At 53.2% G+C, this 17,920-nt stretch overlaps 1 protein-coding gene across 2 annotated transcripts in view; it reads left to right on the top strand.

The window, feature by feature from the left end:
• The first annotated feature begins 12,416 nt into the window (after nucleotides 1-12,416).
• The window catches only part of LOC147090572 (uncharacterized), a 51,535-nt gene continuing 46,031 nt past the window's right edge, over nucleotides 12,417-17,920 (top strand). For both annotated transcript variants that reach the window (XM_085977315.1, XM_085977314.1), the window contains exon 1: nucleotides 12,417-13,348. In XM_085977315.1, the coding sequence (XP_085833441.1) occupies nucleotides 12,596-13,348 (753 nt within the window). In that variant the 5' untranslated portion in view covers nucleotides 12,417-12,595. The remainder of the gene's footprint in view (nucleotides 13,349-17,920) is intronic.

Raw genomic sequence — 17,920 nt, 5'->3', positions numbered from 1 at the left:
GAGAGAGAGAGACTGAGGGGGAGAGAGAGAGAGACTGAGGGGGAGAGAGAGAGAGACTGAGGGGGGATGAGAGAGAGAGACTGAGGGGGAGAGAGAGAGAGACTGAGGGGGATGAGAGAGAGACTGAGGGGGAGAGAGAGAGAGACTGAGGGGAGAGAGAGAGAGACTGAGGGGGAGAGAGAGAGAGACTGAGGGGGAGAGAGAGAGAGACTGAGGGGGAGAGAGAGAGAGACTGAGGGGGAGAGAGAGAGAGACTGAGGGGGAGAGAGAGAGAGACTGAGGGGGAGAGAGAGAGAGACTGAGGGGGAGAGAGAGAGAGACTGAGGGGGAGAGAGAGAGAGACTGAGGGGAGAGAGAGAGAGACTGAGGGGGAGAGAGAGAGAGACTGAGGGGGAGAGAGAGAGAGACTGAGGGGGAGAGAGAGAGAGAGAGAGAGACTGAGGGGGAGAGAGAGAGAGACTGAGGGGGAGAGAGAGAGAGACTGAGGGGGAGAGAGAGAGAGACTGAGGGGGAGAGAGAGAGAGACTGAGGGGGAGAGAGAGAGAGAGACTGAGGGGGAGAGAGAGAGAGAGACTGAGGGGGAGAGAGAGAGAGACTGAGGGGGAGAGAGAGAGAGACTGAGGGGGGAGAGAGAGGAGAGACTGAGGGGGAGAGAGAGAGAGACTGAGGGGGAGAGAGAGAGAGACTGAGGGGGAGAGAGAGAGAGACTGAGGGGAGAGAGAGAGAGACTGAGGGGAGAGAGAGAGAGACTGAGGGGGAGAGAGAGAGAGAGACTGAGGGGGAGAGAGAGAGAGACTGAGGGGGGAGAGAGAGAGAGACTGAGGGGGGAGAGAGAGAGAGACTGAGGGGGGAGAGAGAGAGAGACTGAGGGGGAGAGAGAGAGAGACTGAGGGGGAGAGAGAGAGAAGAGAGAGAGAGACTGAGGGAGAGAGAGACTGAGGGGGAGAGAGAGACTGAGGGGAGAGAGAGAGACTGAGGGGGGAGAGAGAGAGAGAGTGTGAGACGGAGAGAGAGAGAGAGAGTGTGAGACAGACTGGGGAGAGAGAGAGAGAGAGTGTGAGACTGACTGGGGGAGAGAGAGAGACTGACTGGGGGAGAGAGAGAGAGAGAGACTGACGGGGGAGAGAGAGAGAGAGAGAGAGACTGACTGGGGAGAGAGAGAGAGAGAGAGAGAGAGACTGACGGGGAGAGAGAGAGAGAGAGACTGACGGGGAGAGAGAGAGAGAGAGACTGACTGGGGAGAGAGAGAGAGAGACTGACTGGGGGAGAGAGAGAGAGAGAGACTGACTGGGGGAGAGAGAGAGAGAGAGAGAGACTGACTGGGGGGAGAGAGAGAGAGAGAGAGAGAGACTGACTGGGGGGGGAGAGAGAGAGAGAGAGACTGACTGGGGGGGAGAGAGAGAGAGAGAGACTGACGGGGAGAGAGAGAGAGACTGACTGGGGGAGAGAGAGAGAGAGAGAGACTGACTGGGGGAGAGAGAGAGAGAGACTGACTGGGGGAGAGAGAGAGAGAGACTGACTGGGGCGAGAGAGAGAGAGAGAGAGACTGACTGGGGGAGAGAGAGACTGACTGGGGGAGAGAGAGAGAGACTGACTGGGGAGAGAGAGAGAGAGACTGACTGGGGGAGAGAGAGAGAGAGAGAGAGAGAGACTGACTGGGGGAGAGAGAGAGAGAGACTGACTGGGGGAAGAGAGAGAGAGAGAGACTGACTGGGGGGAGAGAGAGAGAGAGAGACTGACTGGGGGGGAGAGAGAGAGAGAGAGACTGACTGGGGAGAGAGAGAGAGAGAGACTGACAGAGAGAGAGAGAGACTGACTGGGGAGAGAGAGAGAGAGAGAGACTGACTGGGGGAGAGAGAGAGAGAGAGACTGACTGGAGAGAGAGAGAGAGAGACTGACTGGGGGAGAGAGAGAGACTGACTGGGGGAGAGAGAGAGAGAGAGACTGACGGGAGAGAGAGAGAGAGAGACTGACGGGGGGAGAGAGAGAGAGAGAGAGAGACTGACTGGGGAGAGAGAGAGAGAGAGAGAGAGAGACTGACGGGGAGAGAGAGAGAGAGAGACTGACTGGGGAGAGAGAGAGAGAGACTGACTGGGGGAGAGAGAGAGAGAGAGACTGACTGGGGGAGAGAGAGAGAGAGAGAGAGACTGACTGGGGGGAGAGAGAGAGAGAGAGAGAGAGACTGACTGGGGGGGAGAGAGAGAGAGAGAGACTGACTGGGGGGGAGAGAGAGAGAGAGAGACTGACGGGGAGAGAGAGAGAGACTGACTGGGGGAGAGAGAGAGAGAGAGAGAGACTGACTGGGGGAGAGAGAGAGAGAGACTGACTGGGGGAGAGAGAGAGAGAGACTGACTGGGCGAGAGAGAGAGAGAGAGAGACTGACTGGGGGAGAGAGAGAGAGAGAGACTGACTGGGGGAGAGAGAGAGAGAGACTGACTGGGGGAGAGAGAGAGAGAGAGAGAGAGAGACTGACTGGGGGAGAGAGAGAGAGAGACTGACTGGGGAAGAGAGAGAGAGAGAGACTGACTGGGGGGGAGAGAGAGAGAGAGAGACTGACTGGGGGGGAGAGAGAGAGAGAGAGACTGACTGGGGGAGAGAGAGAGAGAGAGACTGACAGAGAGAGAGAGAGACTGACTGGGGGAGAGAGAGAGAGAGAGAGACTGACTGGGGGGAGAGAGAGAGAGAGAGACTGACTGGGAGAGAGAGAGAGAGAGACTGACTGGGGGAGAGAGAGAGAGAGACTGACTGGGGGAGAGAGAGAGAGAGACTGACTGGGGGTGAGAGAGAGAGAGACTGACGGGGAGAGAGACTGACTGGGGGAGGGAGAGAGAGAGACTGACTGGGGGAGAGAGAGAGAGAGAGAGACTGACTGGGGGAGAGAGAGAGAGAGACTGACTGGGAAGAGAGAGAGAGAGAGACTGACTGGGGGAGAGAGAGAGAGAGACTGACTGGGGGAGAGAGAGAGAGACTGACGGGGAGAGAGAGAGAGAGAGAGACTGACTGGGGGGAGAGAGAGAGAGAGAGAGAGACTGACTGGGGGAGAGAGAGAGAGAGAGACTGGGGGAGAGAGAGAGAGAGAGACTGGGGGAGAGAGAGAGAGAGAGAGACTGGGAGAGAGAGAGAGAGAGACTGACTGGAGGGGAGAGAGAGAGAGAGAGAGACTGACTGGGGGGGAGAGAGAGAGAGAGAGAGAGAGACTGACTGGGGGGAGAGAGAGAGAGAGAGACTGACTGGGGGGGAGAGAGAGAGAGAGAGAGACTGACTGGGGGGGAGAGAGAGAGAGAGAGACTGACTGGGGGGGAGAGTGAGAGAGAGACTGACTGGGGGGGAGAGAGAGAGAGACTGACTGGGGGAGAGAGAGAGAGAGACTGACTGGGGGGAGAGAGAGAGAGAGAGAGAGAGAGAGACTGACGGGGGAGAGAGAGAGAGACTGACTGGGGGGGAGAGAGAGAGAGAGAGACTGACTGGGGGGGAGAGAGAGACTGACTGGGGGGGAGAGAGAGAGAGACTGACTGGGGGGAGAGAGAGAGAGAGAGAGAGACTGACTGGGGGAGAGAGAGAGAGAGAGAGAGAGAGAGACTGACTGGGGGAGAGAGAGAGAGAGAGACTGACTGGGGGAGAGAGAGAGAGACTGACTGGGGGAGAGAGAGAGAGAGAGACTGACTGGGGAGAGAGAGAGACTGACTGGGGAGAGAGAGAGAGAGAGAGACTGACTGGGGGAGAGAGAGAGAGAGACTGACTGGGGGAGAGAGAGAGAGAGAGACTGACTGGGGGGGAGAGAGAGAGAGTGTGAGACAGACTGGGAGAGAGAGAGAGTGTGAGACAGACTGGGAGAGAGAGAGTGAGACAGACTGGGGGAGGGAGAGAGAGAGACTGACTGGGGGGGAGAGAGACTGACTGGGGGAGAGAGAGAGAGAGACTGACTGGGGGAGAGAGAGAGAGAGACTGACTGGGGGGGAGAGAGAGAGAGAGACTGGGGGGAGAGAGAGAGAGAGTGTGAGAGAGAGTGTGAGACAGACTGGGAGAGAGAGAGAGTGAGACAGACTGGGGGAGAGAGAGTGAGACAGACTGGGGGAGAGAGAGAGAGAGGGAGAGTGTGAGACAGACTGGGGGAGAGAGAGAGAATGTGAGACAGACTGGGGGAGAGAGAGGGAGAGTGTGAGACAGACTGGGAGAGAGTGAGACAGACGGGGGGAGAGAGAGAGAGTGTGAGACAGACTGGGGGAGAGAGAGTGAGACAGACTGGGGGAGAGAGAGAGAGACAGACTGGGGGAGAGAGAGAGTGAGACAGACTGGGGGAGAGAGAGAGGAGAGTGTGAGACAGACTGGGGGAGAGAGAGAGAGTGAGACAGACTGGGGGAGAGACGAGAGAGAGACTGAGGGAGGGAGAGAGAGAGACTGAGGGAGGGGGAGGGAGAGAGACGGAGGGAGGGAGGGGGAGGGAGAGAGACGGACGGAGGGAGGGAGAGAGACGGAGGGAGGGAGAGAGACGGAGGGAGAGAGAGAGGGAGGGAGGGAGAGAGAGAGGGAGGGAGAGAGAGACGGAGAGAGAGAGACGGAGGGAGGGAGAGAGAGAGAGACGGAGGGAGAGAGAGAGACGGAGGGAGGGAGGGAGGGAGAGAGACGGAGGGAGGGAGAGAGAGACGGAGGGAGGGAGGGAGAGAGAGACGGAGGGAGGGAGAGAGAGAGAGACGGAGGGAGAGAGAGAGAGACGGAGGGAGGGAGAGAGAGACGGAGGGAGAGAGAGAGAGACGGAGGGAGGGAGAGAGAGAGAGACGGAGGGAGAGAGAGAGACGGAGGGAGAGAGAGAGAGAGACGGAGGGAGGGAGAGAGAGAGAGACGGCGGGAGGGAGAGAGAGAGAGACGGAGGGAGGGAGAGAGAGAGAGACGGAGGGAGGGAGAGAGAGAGAGACGGAGGGAGAGAGAGAGACGGAGGGAGAGAGAGAGAGAGACGGAGGGAGAGAGAGAGACGGAGGGAGGGAGAGAGAGAGAGACGGAGGGAGGGAGAGAGAGAGAGACGGAGGGAGGGAGAGAGAGAGAGACGGAGGGAGGGAGAGAGAGAGAGAGACGGAGGGAGGGAGAGAGAGAGAGACGGAGGGAGGGAGAGAGAGAGAGACGGAGGGAGGGAGAGAGAGAGAGACGGAGGGAGGGAGAGAGAGAGAGAGACGGAGGGAGGGAGAGAGAGAGAGAGACGGAGGGAGGGAGAGAGAGAGACGGAGGGAGGGAGAGAGAGAGAGACGGAGGGAGGGAGAGAGAGAGAGACGGAGGGAGGGAGAGAGAGACGGAGGGAGGGAGAGAGAGAGGGAGGGAGGGAGAGAGAGAGACGGAGGGAGGGAGAGAGAGAGAGAGACGGAGGGAGGGAGAGAGAGAGACGGAGGGAGGGAGAGAGAGAGACGGAGGGAGGGAGAGAGAGAGACGGAGGGAGGGAGAGAGAGAGACGGAGGGAGGGAGAGAGAGAGACGGAGGGAGGGAGAGAGAGAGACGGAGGGAGGGAGAGAGAGAGACGGAGGGAGGGAGAGAGGGAGGGAGAGAGAGACGGAGGGAGAGAGAGAGACGGAGGGAGGGAGGGAGAGAGACGGAGGGAGGGAGAGAGAGAGAGAGACGGAGGGAGGGAGAGAGAGAGAGAGAGAGACGGAGGGAGGGAGAGAGAGACGGAGGGAGGGAGAGAGAGACGGAGGGAGGGAGAGAGAGACGGAGGGAGGGAGAGAGAGACACGGAGGGAGGGAGAGAGAGAGACGGAGGGAGGGAGAGAGAGACGGAGGGAGGGAGAGAGAGACGGAGGGAGGGAGAGAGAGACACGGAGGGAGGGAGAGAGAGAGACGGAGGGAGAGAGAGAGAGAGAGACGGAGGGAGACTGAGGGAGGGAGAGAGAGACTGAGGGAGGGAGAGAGAGAGACTGAGGGAGAGAGAGAGAGACTGAGGGAGAGAGACGGAGGGAGGGGGAGAGGGAGAGAGGGAGGGGGTGAGAGAGAGAGAGGGACAGAGAGAGAGAGAGGGACGGAGGGAGGGACAGAGAGAGAGAGAGAGAGGGACGGAGGGAGAGAGAGAGAGAGAGGGACGGAGGGAGAGACGGAGGGAGAGAGAGAGAGACGGAGGGAGAGAGAGAGACGGAGGGAGAGAGAGAGACGGAGGGAGAGAGAGACGGAGGGAGAGAGAGCGGAGGAGGAGAGAGAGACGGAGGGAGGGAGAGAGAGAGACGGAGGGAGGGAGAGAGGGAGGGAGAGAGAGAGACGGAGGGAGAGAGAGAGACGGAGGGAGGGAGGGAGAGAGACGGAGGGAGGGAGAGAGAGAGAGAGACGGAGGGAGAGAGAGAGAGAGACGGAGGGAGGGAGGGAGGGAGAGAGAGACGGAGGGAGGGAGAGAGAGACGGAGGGAGGGAGAGAGAGACGGAGGGAGGGAGAGAGAGACGGAGGGAGGGAGAGAGAGACACGGAGGGAGGGAGAGAGAGAGACGGAGGGAGAGAGAGAGAGAGAGACGGAGGAGACTGAGGGAGGGAGAGAGAGACTGAGGGAGGGAGAGAGAGAGACTGAGGGAGGGAGAGAGAGAGACTGAGGGAGGGAGAGAGAGAGACTGAGGGAGGGAGAGAGAGAGAGACTGAGGGAGAGAGAGAGAGACTGAGGGAGAGAGACGGAGGGAGGGAGAGAGGGAGGGGGTGAGAGAGAGAGAGGGACAGAGAGAGCGAGAGGGACGGAGGGAGGGACAGAGAGAGAGAGAGAGAGAGGGACGGAGGGAGAGAGAGAGAGAGAGGGACGGAGGGAGAGACGGAGGGAGAGAGAGAGAGACGGAGAGAGAGACGGAGAGAGAGAGACGGAGGGAGAGAGAGAGACGGAAGGAGAGAGAGACGGAGGGAGCGAGAGACGGAGGGAGCGAGAGACTGAGGGAGGGAGAGCGAGAGACTGAGGGAGAACATAAGAAATAGGAGCAGGAGTAGGCCAATCAGCCCCTCGAGCCTGCTCCGCCATTCAATACGATCATGGCTGATCTGATCCTAACCGCCAATCCACTATCACAGAACCATCTCCTGAATCTAACAGAATTAGACACACGAAATAGGAGCAGAATCAGGCTACACGGCCCCTGGGCCCGCTCCGCTACCCACAGGGCCATGACCGATCCGAATCTAGACTCATGCCCAAATTCCTGCCCGCTCCCCGTAACCCTTAATTCCCTTTACTTCTAGGAAACTGTCTATTTCTGTTTTAAATTTATGTAATGATGTAGCTTCTACAGCTTTTTGGGGCAGCATATTCCGTGGACCTACCACCCTCTGAGTGAAGTAGTTCCTCCTCATCTCAGTTTTGAAAGAGCAGCCCCTCATTCTAAGACTATGCCCCCTAGTTCTAGTTTCACCCATCATCGGGAACATCCTCCCCGCATCCACCCGATCCAACCCCTTCACAATCTTATATTTTTCAATAAGATCGCCTCTCATTCTTCTGAACTCCAATGAGTAGAGTCCCAATCTACTCAACCTCTCCTCATATGTCCATCCCCATATCCCCGGGATTATCCGAGTGAACCTTCTTTGTACTGACTCGAGAGCAAGTATGTCCTTTCTTAAGTATGGACACCAAAACTGTACGCAGTATTCCAGGTGCGGTCTCACCAATACCTTGTACAGCTGAAGCAATACCTCCCTATTTTTATATTCTATCCCCCTAGCAATGAAAGCCAACATTCCATTGGCCTTCTTAATCACTTGCTGCACCTGCATACTAACCTTTTGAGTTTCGTGCACCAGGACCCCCAGATCCCTTTGTACTTCAGTACTTTCCAGTTTCTTGCCATTAAGATAATAACTTGCTCTACGATTTTTCCTGCCAAAGTGCATAACCTCACACTTTCCAGTATTGTATTCCATCTGCCAAGTCTCTGCCCACTTACTTAGCCTGTCTATGTCCCCTTGCAGGTTTTTTATGTCCTCCTCACTACTTTCCCTCCCATCTTAGTATCATCTGCAAACTTTGATATGTTACACTCGGTCCCCTCCTCCAAATCGTTAATATAGATTGTAAAGAGTTGGGGACCCAGCACTGACCCCTGAGGAACACCACTAGTTACTGATTGCCAGTCTGAGAACGAACCATTTATCCCAACTCTCTGCCTTCTGTTAGATAGCCAATCCTCTATCCATGCCAGAATATTACCCCCAATCCTGTGATTTTTTATCTTAAGCAATAATCTTTTGTGTGGCACCTTGTCAAATGCCTTTTGGAAGTCTAAATACACTACGTCCACTGGTTCCCCTTTATCCACCCTATAGGTTACTTCCTCAAAGAACTCCAGCAAATTTGTCAAACATGACTTCCCCTTCATAAAACCACGCTGACTTTGTCCTATTAAATTATGATTATCCAAATGTCCTGTTACTGTCTCCTTAATAATGGACTCCAAAATTTTACCTACCACAGATGTTAGGCTAACCGGTCTATAGTTTCCAGCCTTCTGCCTACTGCCCTTTTTAAATAAGGGTGTTACATTAGCAGTTTTCCAGTCTGCTGGGACCATTGCCGAGTCTAGGGAGTTTTGGAAAATTATTACCAATGCATCCACAATCCCTACCGCCACTTCCCTCAAGACCCTAGGATGCAAGCCATCCGGTCCAGGTGATTTATCCGCCTTGAGTCCCATTATTTTACCGAGTACCACTTCCTTAGTGATTTTGATCGTGTTTAGCTCCCCCCCCCCCCCCCCCATAGCCCCCTGTTTGTCCAGTGTTGGGATATTCTTAGTGTCTTAGGGAGGGAGGGAGAGACTGAGGGAGGGAGGGAGAGAGAGAGAGACTGAGGGGAGAGAGAGAGAGAGAGAGAGAGAGAGAGACTGAGGGACTGACTGAGGGAGAGAGAGAGAGAGAGAGACTGAGGGAGGGAGAGAGACTGAGGCAGGGAGAGAGACTGAGGGAGGCAGGGAGAGTGACTGAGGGAGGGAGAGAGAGAGACTGAGGGAGGGGGAGAGAGAGAGAGAGACTGAGGGAGGGGGAGAGAGAGAGAGACTGAGGGAGGGGGAGAGAGAGAGAGACTGAGGGAGGGGGAGAGAGAGAGAGAGAGACTGAGGGAGGGGGAGAGAGAGACTGAGGGAGGGAGTGAGTGGGAGAGAGTGTGTGAGAGAGAGACTCACCTCGGGGTGTGAGAGACTGGGAGAGAGAGAGTGAGACAGACTGAGTGTGTGTGTGTGGAGGGCTAGGGGTAAGATTGGTTGGGGGTAGAGGTGAGGTGGGTTCAGGGTAGGGGTAGGGTTAAGATCGGTTAGGGGTAAGATGGGGTTTGGGGCAGGATGGGTTGGCTGGCGGTACGAGTGGTGTGAGAGGGGTTGGTTGGGGGCGAGATGGGCAAGGTGGAGAGAAAGAGAATGGGGTGAAGTGGAGTGAGGTTGGGGAAGGAGGTGAGGGGAAGAGGATGTTAGGGAGGGGGAGGAGGCTGGGGGAAGGAAGGGGGTGATATGGGAAGGAGCAAGAGGTTGGGGGAATGGGGTGATGAGGTCGCCTGAGGTCTGATTGCTGTGCTGTACCCCCCCCCCCCTCCCCCGCCCCAGTCGGATAGTGGGTGGGCTTGCAGACACCCGGTCGAGGTTGGGCTTGCCTGTGATGCTGCCTGCGGTTGAATATCGCACCAACAGTCGCCGGCTGCGCTCGCGAGTGAACAATAACCGCTCTGGGCTATGCACGGGGTGACCGCTGTTTGTGGAGCCCCAGCAAGGAGGCTGCGTCTTCGGTGTTGGGGGGGGGGGCGGTGGTGGAAATGGCAGGGGAAACGCCCCAGGAATGGCCTATCCTGCTCTGCGTGGCTTCGACTGCATTGTGCTGACGGGGAAGTGCTGTCTGCGCACTCAACCCGTAACTCCCTCATCGTGATGTTGCGCTAAGGTGTCTTGCCACTGAATAGCAGTTTTAAAACCTAGAAATGGGGTAGTGAGAGTGCGCGTCGCTCTAATGTCAAGACTGCGCTTATCTGAGCTCGTCTACCCTGTGAAACCTGCAGGGAGTTTGCAAAATTGCCAAAAGTAATTGCGATCTGTGGAGAATTACGCAGAGAATATTTGTGCTCACGATCTTGAATATCGGGCTGAGGTACAAACCAAATATGAAGTGTGAATCACCGAGCAGTGGCTGGCTGAAACAGTTTCGAGCACTTTGAAATGAACAATGTTTTTAAGAGAAATAGCAACAGAAAATGCTGGATAAACTCAGCAGGCCAGGGCAACATCCGTGGAGAGAGAAACAGAGTTAACGTTTCGGGTCGAAGACCCTTCGTCAGAACTAGAACAAAAAGGCCAGTTTGGGGGCTGGGAAATGGGGGAGGGGATGAAAGAACAAAGGGGAGGTCAGAGGTGAAGAGACATTAAGAGATAATCAAGGCGAGACGAGATGGTAATAGGACAGGTAAAGAGACAAAAGATGGCTCTAGATGAAGTGTGAAATGCGCTGGCAGAATGAGAGACAGTTGCCATGTGGGAGAGAGAAAAAGGCACAAACCAAAGGTGTGGATAGAAAATATCTAACTATATAATAGGGGCCAAGGTTATGATCTGAAATTGTTGAACTCGATTTTGAGTCCGGAAGGCTGTAAAGTGCCTAATCGGAAGATGAGGTGCTGTTCCTCGAGCTTCCGCGGAACAAGAGAATTGAGTTGAACAATTTCAGACCAACATTGAGTTCCACAATTTCAGACGATAACTCCTGCCTCCATTTTTCAGGCTGTTGAGGATTCTGTCATCCCCATTCGCAACATTTAATCTCTCCTTCCTCCTACCCCAGCACAGACTGTTCCTTCAGTTCCTTCCTGCCTCGGCACCGACTGAAAACCTGTTACAGCTCTAACCTTTTCCAGTTCTGATGAAGGGTCCCAGACCGGAAACGTTAACTCTGTTTCTCTCTCCACGGAGGCTGTCTGACCTGCTGAGTGCTTCCAGCATTTTCTGTTGTTATTTAAGTTTTTTAAAGAGATATCTTTGCAGAGGCAATGCTGTTTATCCAGAATGCAGTCTCTTTTTTTTTTCCCCCACTCGTGTTAACGTAAGATTAAATCTAGTAAAATATCCCAAAGCGCTTCATCAGGGGGGGCGCTGGAGTGTGAGCAGGAGTTGGGACAAGAGTCAGGGGAGGTAGCTGAAGATGATGTCGAGGAGGCGCTGGCTGAACAGAGGGAGATGAGGTGCTGTTCCTCGAGTGCTGATGCTGCAGGAGAGGGGGTTGCTGGCGGGGAGGGAGGGAGGGGGCTGGTGGGGCGGTGGTGGGTGCATACCAGAGCAAAGAGTGAGAGCTGGGAATGTATGGCTGATGTTCTGCACGCACGCTCAGGTTAACGAGCACAGGGGGGGGGGGGGGGCGGGGGTGCTGGGCCAACGGGACTCGGCGCAAGTTAGGACACGAGGCGGCCGAGTTTTGGATGAGCTCAAGTTAACGGAGGGTGAAAGGCGAGAGGCTAGCCAGGGGAGCGTTGGAATAGTCGAGACTGGAGGTAACAAAGGCAGCGTGAGATGTCTGCAAATTAATGAGATTAAGTAACTTTATCAGAGTATTATTTAAATGGTGATAGATTGGGAACTGTTGATGTACAAAGGGACCTGGGTGTCCTTGTACACCAGTCATTGAAAGCAAACATGCAGGTGCAGCAAGCAGTTAGGAAGGCAAATGGTATGTTGTCCTTCATTGCAAGAGGATTTGAGTACAGGAGCAAGGATGTCTTACTACAGTTACACAGGGCCTTGGTGAGACCACACCTGGAGTACTGTGTGCAGTTTTGGTCTCCTTACCTAAGAAAGGATATACTTGCCATAGAGGGAGTGCAGTGAAGGTTCACCAGACTGATTCCTGGGATGGCAGGACTGTCGTATGAGGAGAGATTGGGTCGACTAGGCCTGTATTCACTAGAGTTTAGAAGAATGAGACGGGATCTCATTGAAACATATAAAATTCTGACAGGGCTAGACAGACTGGATGCAGGGAGGATGTTTCCCCTGGCTGGGGGGTCTAGAACGAGGGGTCACAGTCTCAGGATACGGGGTAGGACATTTAGGACTGAGATGAGGAGAAATGTCTTCACTCAAGAGGGTGGTGAACCTGTGGAATTCTCTACCACAGAAGGCTGTGGAGGCCAAGTCACTCATTATATTTAAGAAGGAGATAGATTTCTAGATAAAATAGGCATCAAGGGGTATGGGGAGAGAGCGAGAATATGGTATTGAGATAGAGGATCAGCCACGATCATATTGAATGGCGGAGCAGGCTCGAAGGGCCGAATGGCCGACTCCTGCTCCTATTTTACTATGTTTCTATAAGTAGCCCGCGGGCCCTGTGGTACACACCAGAAGAGCTGGTTGGAGCACTCCTGCTTTAACGTGGGCTTTGGTTTCTGTAGTCCTATATTGTACCAACAGTGTGGAGTCCTACACTGTGAGTCACTTTGAGTACAAGAGTGTTTCTCACCACACCGCAGTGTATTGGGTTAAGTTTTGTTATATTTCTATCGGTGCAATATTCGTCATTAACCTATTTTCTAATAACTTCAAATTTGTTTTTGTCGACAGGTTGAGAGTGTGACGACGCCTTTTGCTGCGGCGAGATTTCTGCTTGGCTCCCACCGGTCGCTGCCGGGCGATGGACACCCCGATCCGACCCGAGGAGCTGATGAGCGACGTCGAGCCCTTGCCCGCATCCGCACCCAACTCTGCCCCCGCCAGCCCGCGCCCTGCCCGGGCCACGGCCGTGCCCGGCTCCTGCCGCTTCGCCGCTGCCCGCTCCCTGCCCACGAGCCCTTACGCCACCCTGACCGCCTCGTCCGAGGTGGTCACGGCCAAGCTGTACGCGTCGCTGCAGAGCAGCCGCGAGCTGGGGGCTGACCGTTCCTCCGCCCCCGAGCTGCGGCCGTTCGACCAGCGCCCCGCCTCCCCGGTGGGCGAGGGCGGCGCCCAGTTCCCGCCCGGCGCGCGCCAGGAACCCTCGGACGAACGTGCCGCCTGGGGGCGCCAGGCGAAGAAGAATTCCTGCCCGGGCTGCTCCTCCTTGAAACGGACCACGACCTCTGACCCCAAAGAGGTGGCGGAGTGCACGCACGTCCCCGGCCTGCAGTCAGTCCGCGGCAACAGGTCCGGCGCCGGATGCCCCGAGCCTCGGCCCCGCGTCCAGTCGCCCGATCACGCGCCAGGGCTCGGGACCAAACTGGCGGCCAACGGCAGGAGTCTCGCGAGGCTGTCCGCCTCAGAAATCGCCGCCTCTCATCGTTCAAGATCGACCCATTCCACCAAGGAGGCACGTTCGGCTGGGCCAATGGCGCCCCCTGATCTGGAAGAGCTTGCTGTGGAGATGAGCCAGAGACTGTCCCAAAGGGTGGAAGCCAGCAGTGGGGCCAAGGTAATATTGGAGTTCCTCCAGTAGCTGATGGACAGTCTTTGCTCATCACCCAATATGGCACAGAAACCCATCCCTATGAGTCTCCAGACTAAACTACCGTTGCTTGCCCACTGTGGAGTGCACACGCTCTCCTGTGGGGACACAGCCACTTGCCACACAGGCAAATGGTATGTTGGCCTTCATAGCGAGAGGATTCGAGTACAGGAGCAAGGATGTCTTGCTGCAGTTTTACAGGGCCTTGGTGAGACCACACCTTGAGTATTGTGTGCAGTTTTGGTCGCCTTATCTGAGGAAGGATGTTCTTGCCATGGAAGGAGTGCAGCGAAGATTCACCAGGCTGATACCTGGGATGGCAGGAACGACGTATGAGGAGAGATTGGGTCGATTGGGCTTATATTCACTAGAGTTTAGAAGAATGAGAGGGGATCTCATTGAAACTTATAAAATTCTAACAGGACTAGACAGACTAGATCTAGATGCAGGAAGGATGTTCCCGATGGCCGGGGAGTCCAGAACCAGGGGTCATAGTCTAAGGATAAGGGTAAGCCATTTAGGACAGAGATGAGGAGGAATTTCTTCACCCAGAGAGTGGTGAACCTGTGGAATTCTCTGCCACACAGGGCAGTTGAGGCCAACTCATTAAATATATTCAAGAAGGAGTTGGATATATTTCTTAAGGCTAGAGGGATCAATGGGTATGGGGAGAAAGCAGGGTACTGAATTTGGATGATCAGCCATGATCTCATTGAATGCGGAGCAGGCTCGAGGGGCCGAATGGCCTACTCCTCCTATCTTCTATGTTTCTATGTTACCACAGGGACTGGTTGAGGTGAATGGTATAGATGCCTTTAAGGGGAAGCTAGATAAACGCATGAGGGAGAAAGGAATAGAAGGTTATGCTGATAGGTTGGGAGGAGGCTCGTGTGGAGAGTATGGACCGAATGGCCTGTTTCTGTGCTGTAAATTCTACGTACCTTATCCGAGAGAGCTTAGTTTCAGCCGCGTAAGATCCAAGGTTTAGGGATCCCCAAATGTGTAGACACAAGTGGGACGAGTGATTTGATGCGGCGCGGCGGCCCGTGACGTGGGTGTAACGCGATTCGGTGCAACCTTGCATAGAAAGACCCCGACTGCAGTGAAAATGCTGCACTCGGGCATTTGCCCACATTGGGTCAAAGAGTCATAACGGCACAGAAGGAGGCCATTCGGTTTATCGAGTCCGTGCCAGCTCTCTGTAGAGCAATCCTCCCTTTCCAACATTACAATCTTCCTTAAACTGCACTGCCACCCCACCTCCCTTTGTTCCTTCCCTATCTTTTCTGAACACCATGTACCCTTGAATATTAAGTGCCCAGTCCTCACCGTTTTTAAGCCACGTTTCCGTTATTGCCACAACATCATATTGCCACACGGCTAATTGTGCTTCTAGCTCACCAACCTTATTCACCACACTTTGTGTGTTTACGTACATGCATTCTAAACCCATTTTTGAATTTTTCGTAGTCAGTCTTAGTCTGCTCCTATCTAATATGGTACCACTTCTGCCTCTAGTAATATCTTCTCTAGTACTATCCAACACACACACTCTTTTATGCACTTTATTCCTCTTTTCTACTCCTATATGCTGGTGCCCATCCCCCTGCCAAGCTAGTTTAAACCCTCCCCAACAGCACGAGCAAACCTACCCGCGAGAATATTGGTCGCTGCACTGTTGAGGTGTAATCCGTCCGGCTTGTACAGGTCCCACCTTCCCCAGAAACGGTCCCAATACCTCAGGAATCAAAAGCCCTCCCTCCTGCACCATCTCTCCAGCCACGCATTCATCTGTTCTATCCTCCTATTCCTGTACTCACTAGCACGTGGCACCGGGAGTAATCCGGAGATTACTACCTTTTGAGGTCCTGCTTTTTAAGAACATAAGAACATAAGAAATAGGAGCAGGAGTAGGCCATACGGCCCCTCGGGCCTGCTCTGCCATTCAATAGGATCATGGCTGATCTGAACCTAGACTCACCTCCACTTCCCTGCCCTCTCCCCGTAACCCCTAATTCCCTTATCTGCTAGGAAAATGTCTATCTCCATTTTAAATTTATTTAATGTTGCAGCTTCCACAGCTCTCTGGGGTAGCAAATTCCATAGATTTACTACCCTCTGAGTGAAGAAGTTTCTCCTCATCTCAGTTTTGAAAGGGCAGCCCCTTATTCTAAGATTATGCCCCCTAGTTCTAATCTCACCCATCAGTGGAAACATCCTCACCGCATCCACCCGATCAAGCCCCCTCACAATCTTATATGTTTCGATAAGATCGCCTCTCATTCTTCTGAACTCCAATGAGTAGAGGCCCAACCTACTCAACCTTTCCTCATACGTCAACCCCCTCATCTCTGGAATCAACCGAGTGAACCTTCTCTGAACCGCCTCGAGAGCAAGTATATCTTTTCTTAAATATGGAAACCAAAACTCCACGCAGTATTCCAGGTGTGGCCTCACTAATACCCTGTATAACTGCAGCAAGACTTCCCTGTTTTTATACTCCATCCCCCTTGCAATAAAAGCCAAGATTCCATTGGCCTTCCTGATCACCTGCTGCACCTGCGTACTAACTTTTTGTGTTTCATGCACCAGGACCCCCAGATCCCTTTGTACTGTAGCACTTTGCAGTTTCTCTCCATTTAGATAATAACTTGCTCTTTGATTTTTTTCTGCCAAAGTGCATAACCTCACACTTTCCAACATTATATTGCATCTGCCAAATCTCTGCCCACTCACTTAGCCTGTCTATGTCCTTTTGCAGGTTTTTTATGTCCTCCTCACTCACTGCTTTCCCTCCCATCTTTGTATCGTTGGCAAACTTGGATATGTTGCACTTGGTCCCTTCCTCCAAATCGTTAATATAGATTGTAAAGAGTTGGGGTCCCAGCACTGACCCCTGCGGAACACCACTAGTTACTGATTGCCAGCCCGAGAACGAACCATTTATCCCAACTATTTGTTTTCTGTTAGATAGCCAATCTTCCACCCATGCCAGTATATTACCCCCAATCCCGTGATTTTTTTATCTTGATCAGTAATCTTTTGTGTGGAACCTTGTCAAATGCCTTTGGAAGTCCAAATACACTACATCCACTGGTTCCCCTTTATCTACCCTGTATGTTACATCCTCAAAGAATTTGAGCAAATTTGTCAAACATGACTTCCCCTTTGTAAAACCATGCTGACTCTGTCCTATTAAATTATGTTTATCCAAATGCCCTGTTACTGTATCCTTAATAATGGACTCCAACATTTTGCCAACCACAGATATTAGGCTAACTGGTCTATAGTTTCCAGCTTTTTGTCTACTTCCCTTCTTAAGTAAGGGTGTTACATTAGCAGTTTTCCAATCTGCCGGGACCTTTCCTGAGTCCAGGGAGTTCTGGAAAATGATCACCAATGCATCCACAATCCCTACCGCCACTTCTCTCAAGACCCTAGGATGTAGGCCATCAGGTCCGGGGGGTTTATCCGCCTTAAGTCCCATTATTTTTACTGAGTACCATCTCCTTAGTGATTTTAATCATGTTTAGCTCCTCCCCCCCCCCCCCCCCCCAATTGCCCCCTGTTTGTCCAGTGTTGGGATATTTTTAGTGTCCTCTACTGTAAAGACTGATACAAAATATTTGTTTAGCGTCTTTGCCATCTCCATGTTCCCCACCACTAGTTTCCCGGTCCCATCCTCTAAGGGACCAACGTTCACTTTAGCCACCCTTTGTCTTTTTATATAGCTGTAGAAACTCTTGCTATCTGTTTTTATATTTTTTGCTGGTTTACTTTCATAATCTATCTTCCCTTTCTTAATTAATCTTTTAGTTATTGTTTGCTGGCTTTTAAATGCTTCCCAATCTTCTATCCTCCCACTAGATTTGGCTACTTTATATGCCCTTGTTTTCAGTCGGATACTGTCCTTTATTACTTTACTAAGCCACGGATGGCTGTCTTTTCTTTTACTCCCCTTTTTCCTCAGTGGAATATATTTATCTTGAAAGATGTGAAATATCTCCTTGAATGTAGACCACTGCTCTTGTACCGTCTTACACTTTAATCTGTTTTCCCAGTCCACTTTAGTCAATTCTACTCTCATACCTTCATAGTCTCCTTTATTTAAGCTCAGTACGCTGGTTTGAGATCCAACTCTCTCCCCCTCAAACTGAATTTGGAATTCAACCATATTATGGTCACTCATTCCAAGGGGATCCTTTACTCGGACATTTTTTATTAATCCTGTCTAATTACACAGGACCAGATCTAAGATTGCCTGCCCCCTGGTTGGTTCAGTTACATACTGCTGAAGGAACCCGTCCCTAATACACTCTATGAACTCTTCCTCAATGCTGCCATGCCCAATTTGATTAGTCCAGTCAAAATGAAAGTTAAAATCCCCCATGATAAAATCTCTTTCCTAGCTTCCTATAGTCTGCTTGCAGGAACTCATCCCTCTTTCTGCCTATGTCGTTGGTACCGATATGGACAACGACTTCTGGCTGATCACTCTCCCCTCTGTGTCCTGCAGCCGCTCAGTGACATTCTTGACCC

This window comes from Somniosus microcephalus, unplaced genomic scaffold, assembly GCF_052327205.1.
Source record: "Somniosus microcephalus isolate GS21.2 unplaced genomic scaffold, FLI_Smic_1.0 unresolved_chr4, whole genome shotgun sequence".
NCBI lineage: Eukaryota > Metazoa > Chordata > Chondrichthyes > Squaliformes > Somniosidae > Somniosus > Somniosus microcephalus.
The sequence above is the reverse complement of the archived record's forward strand: the minus strand, read 5'-3'. Positions and strand labels throughout refer to the sequence as shown.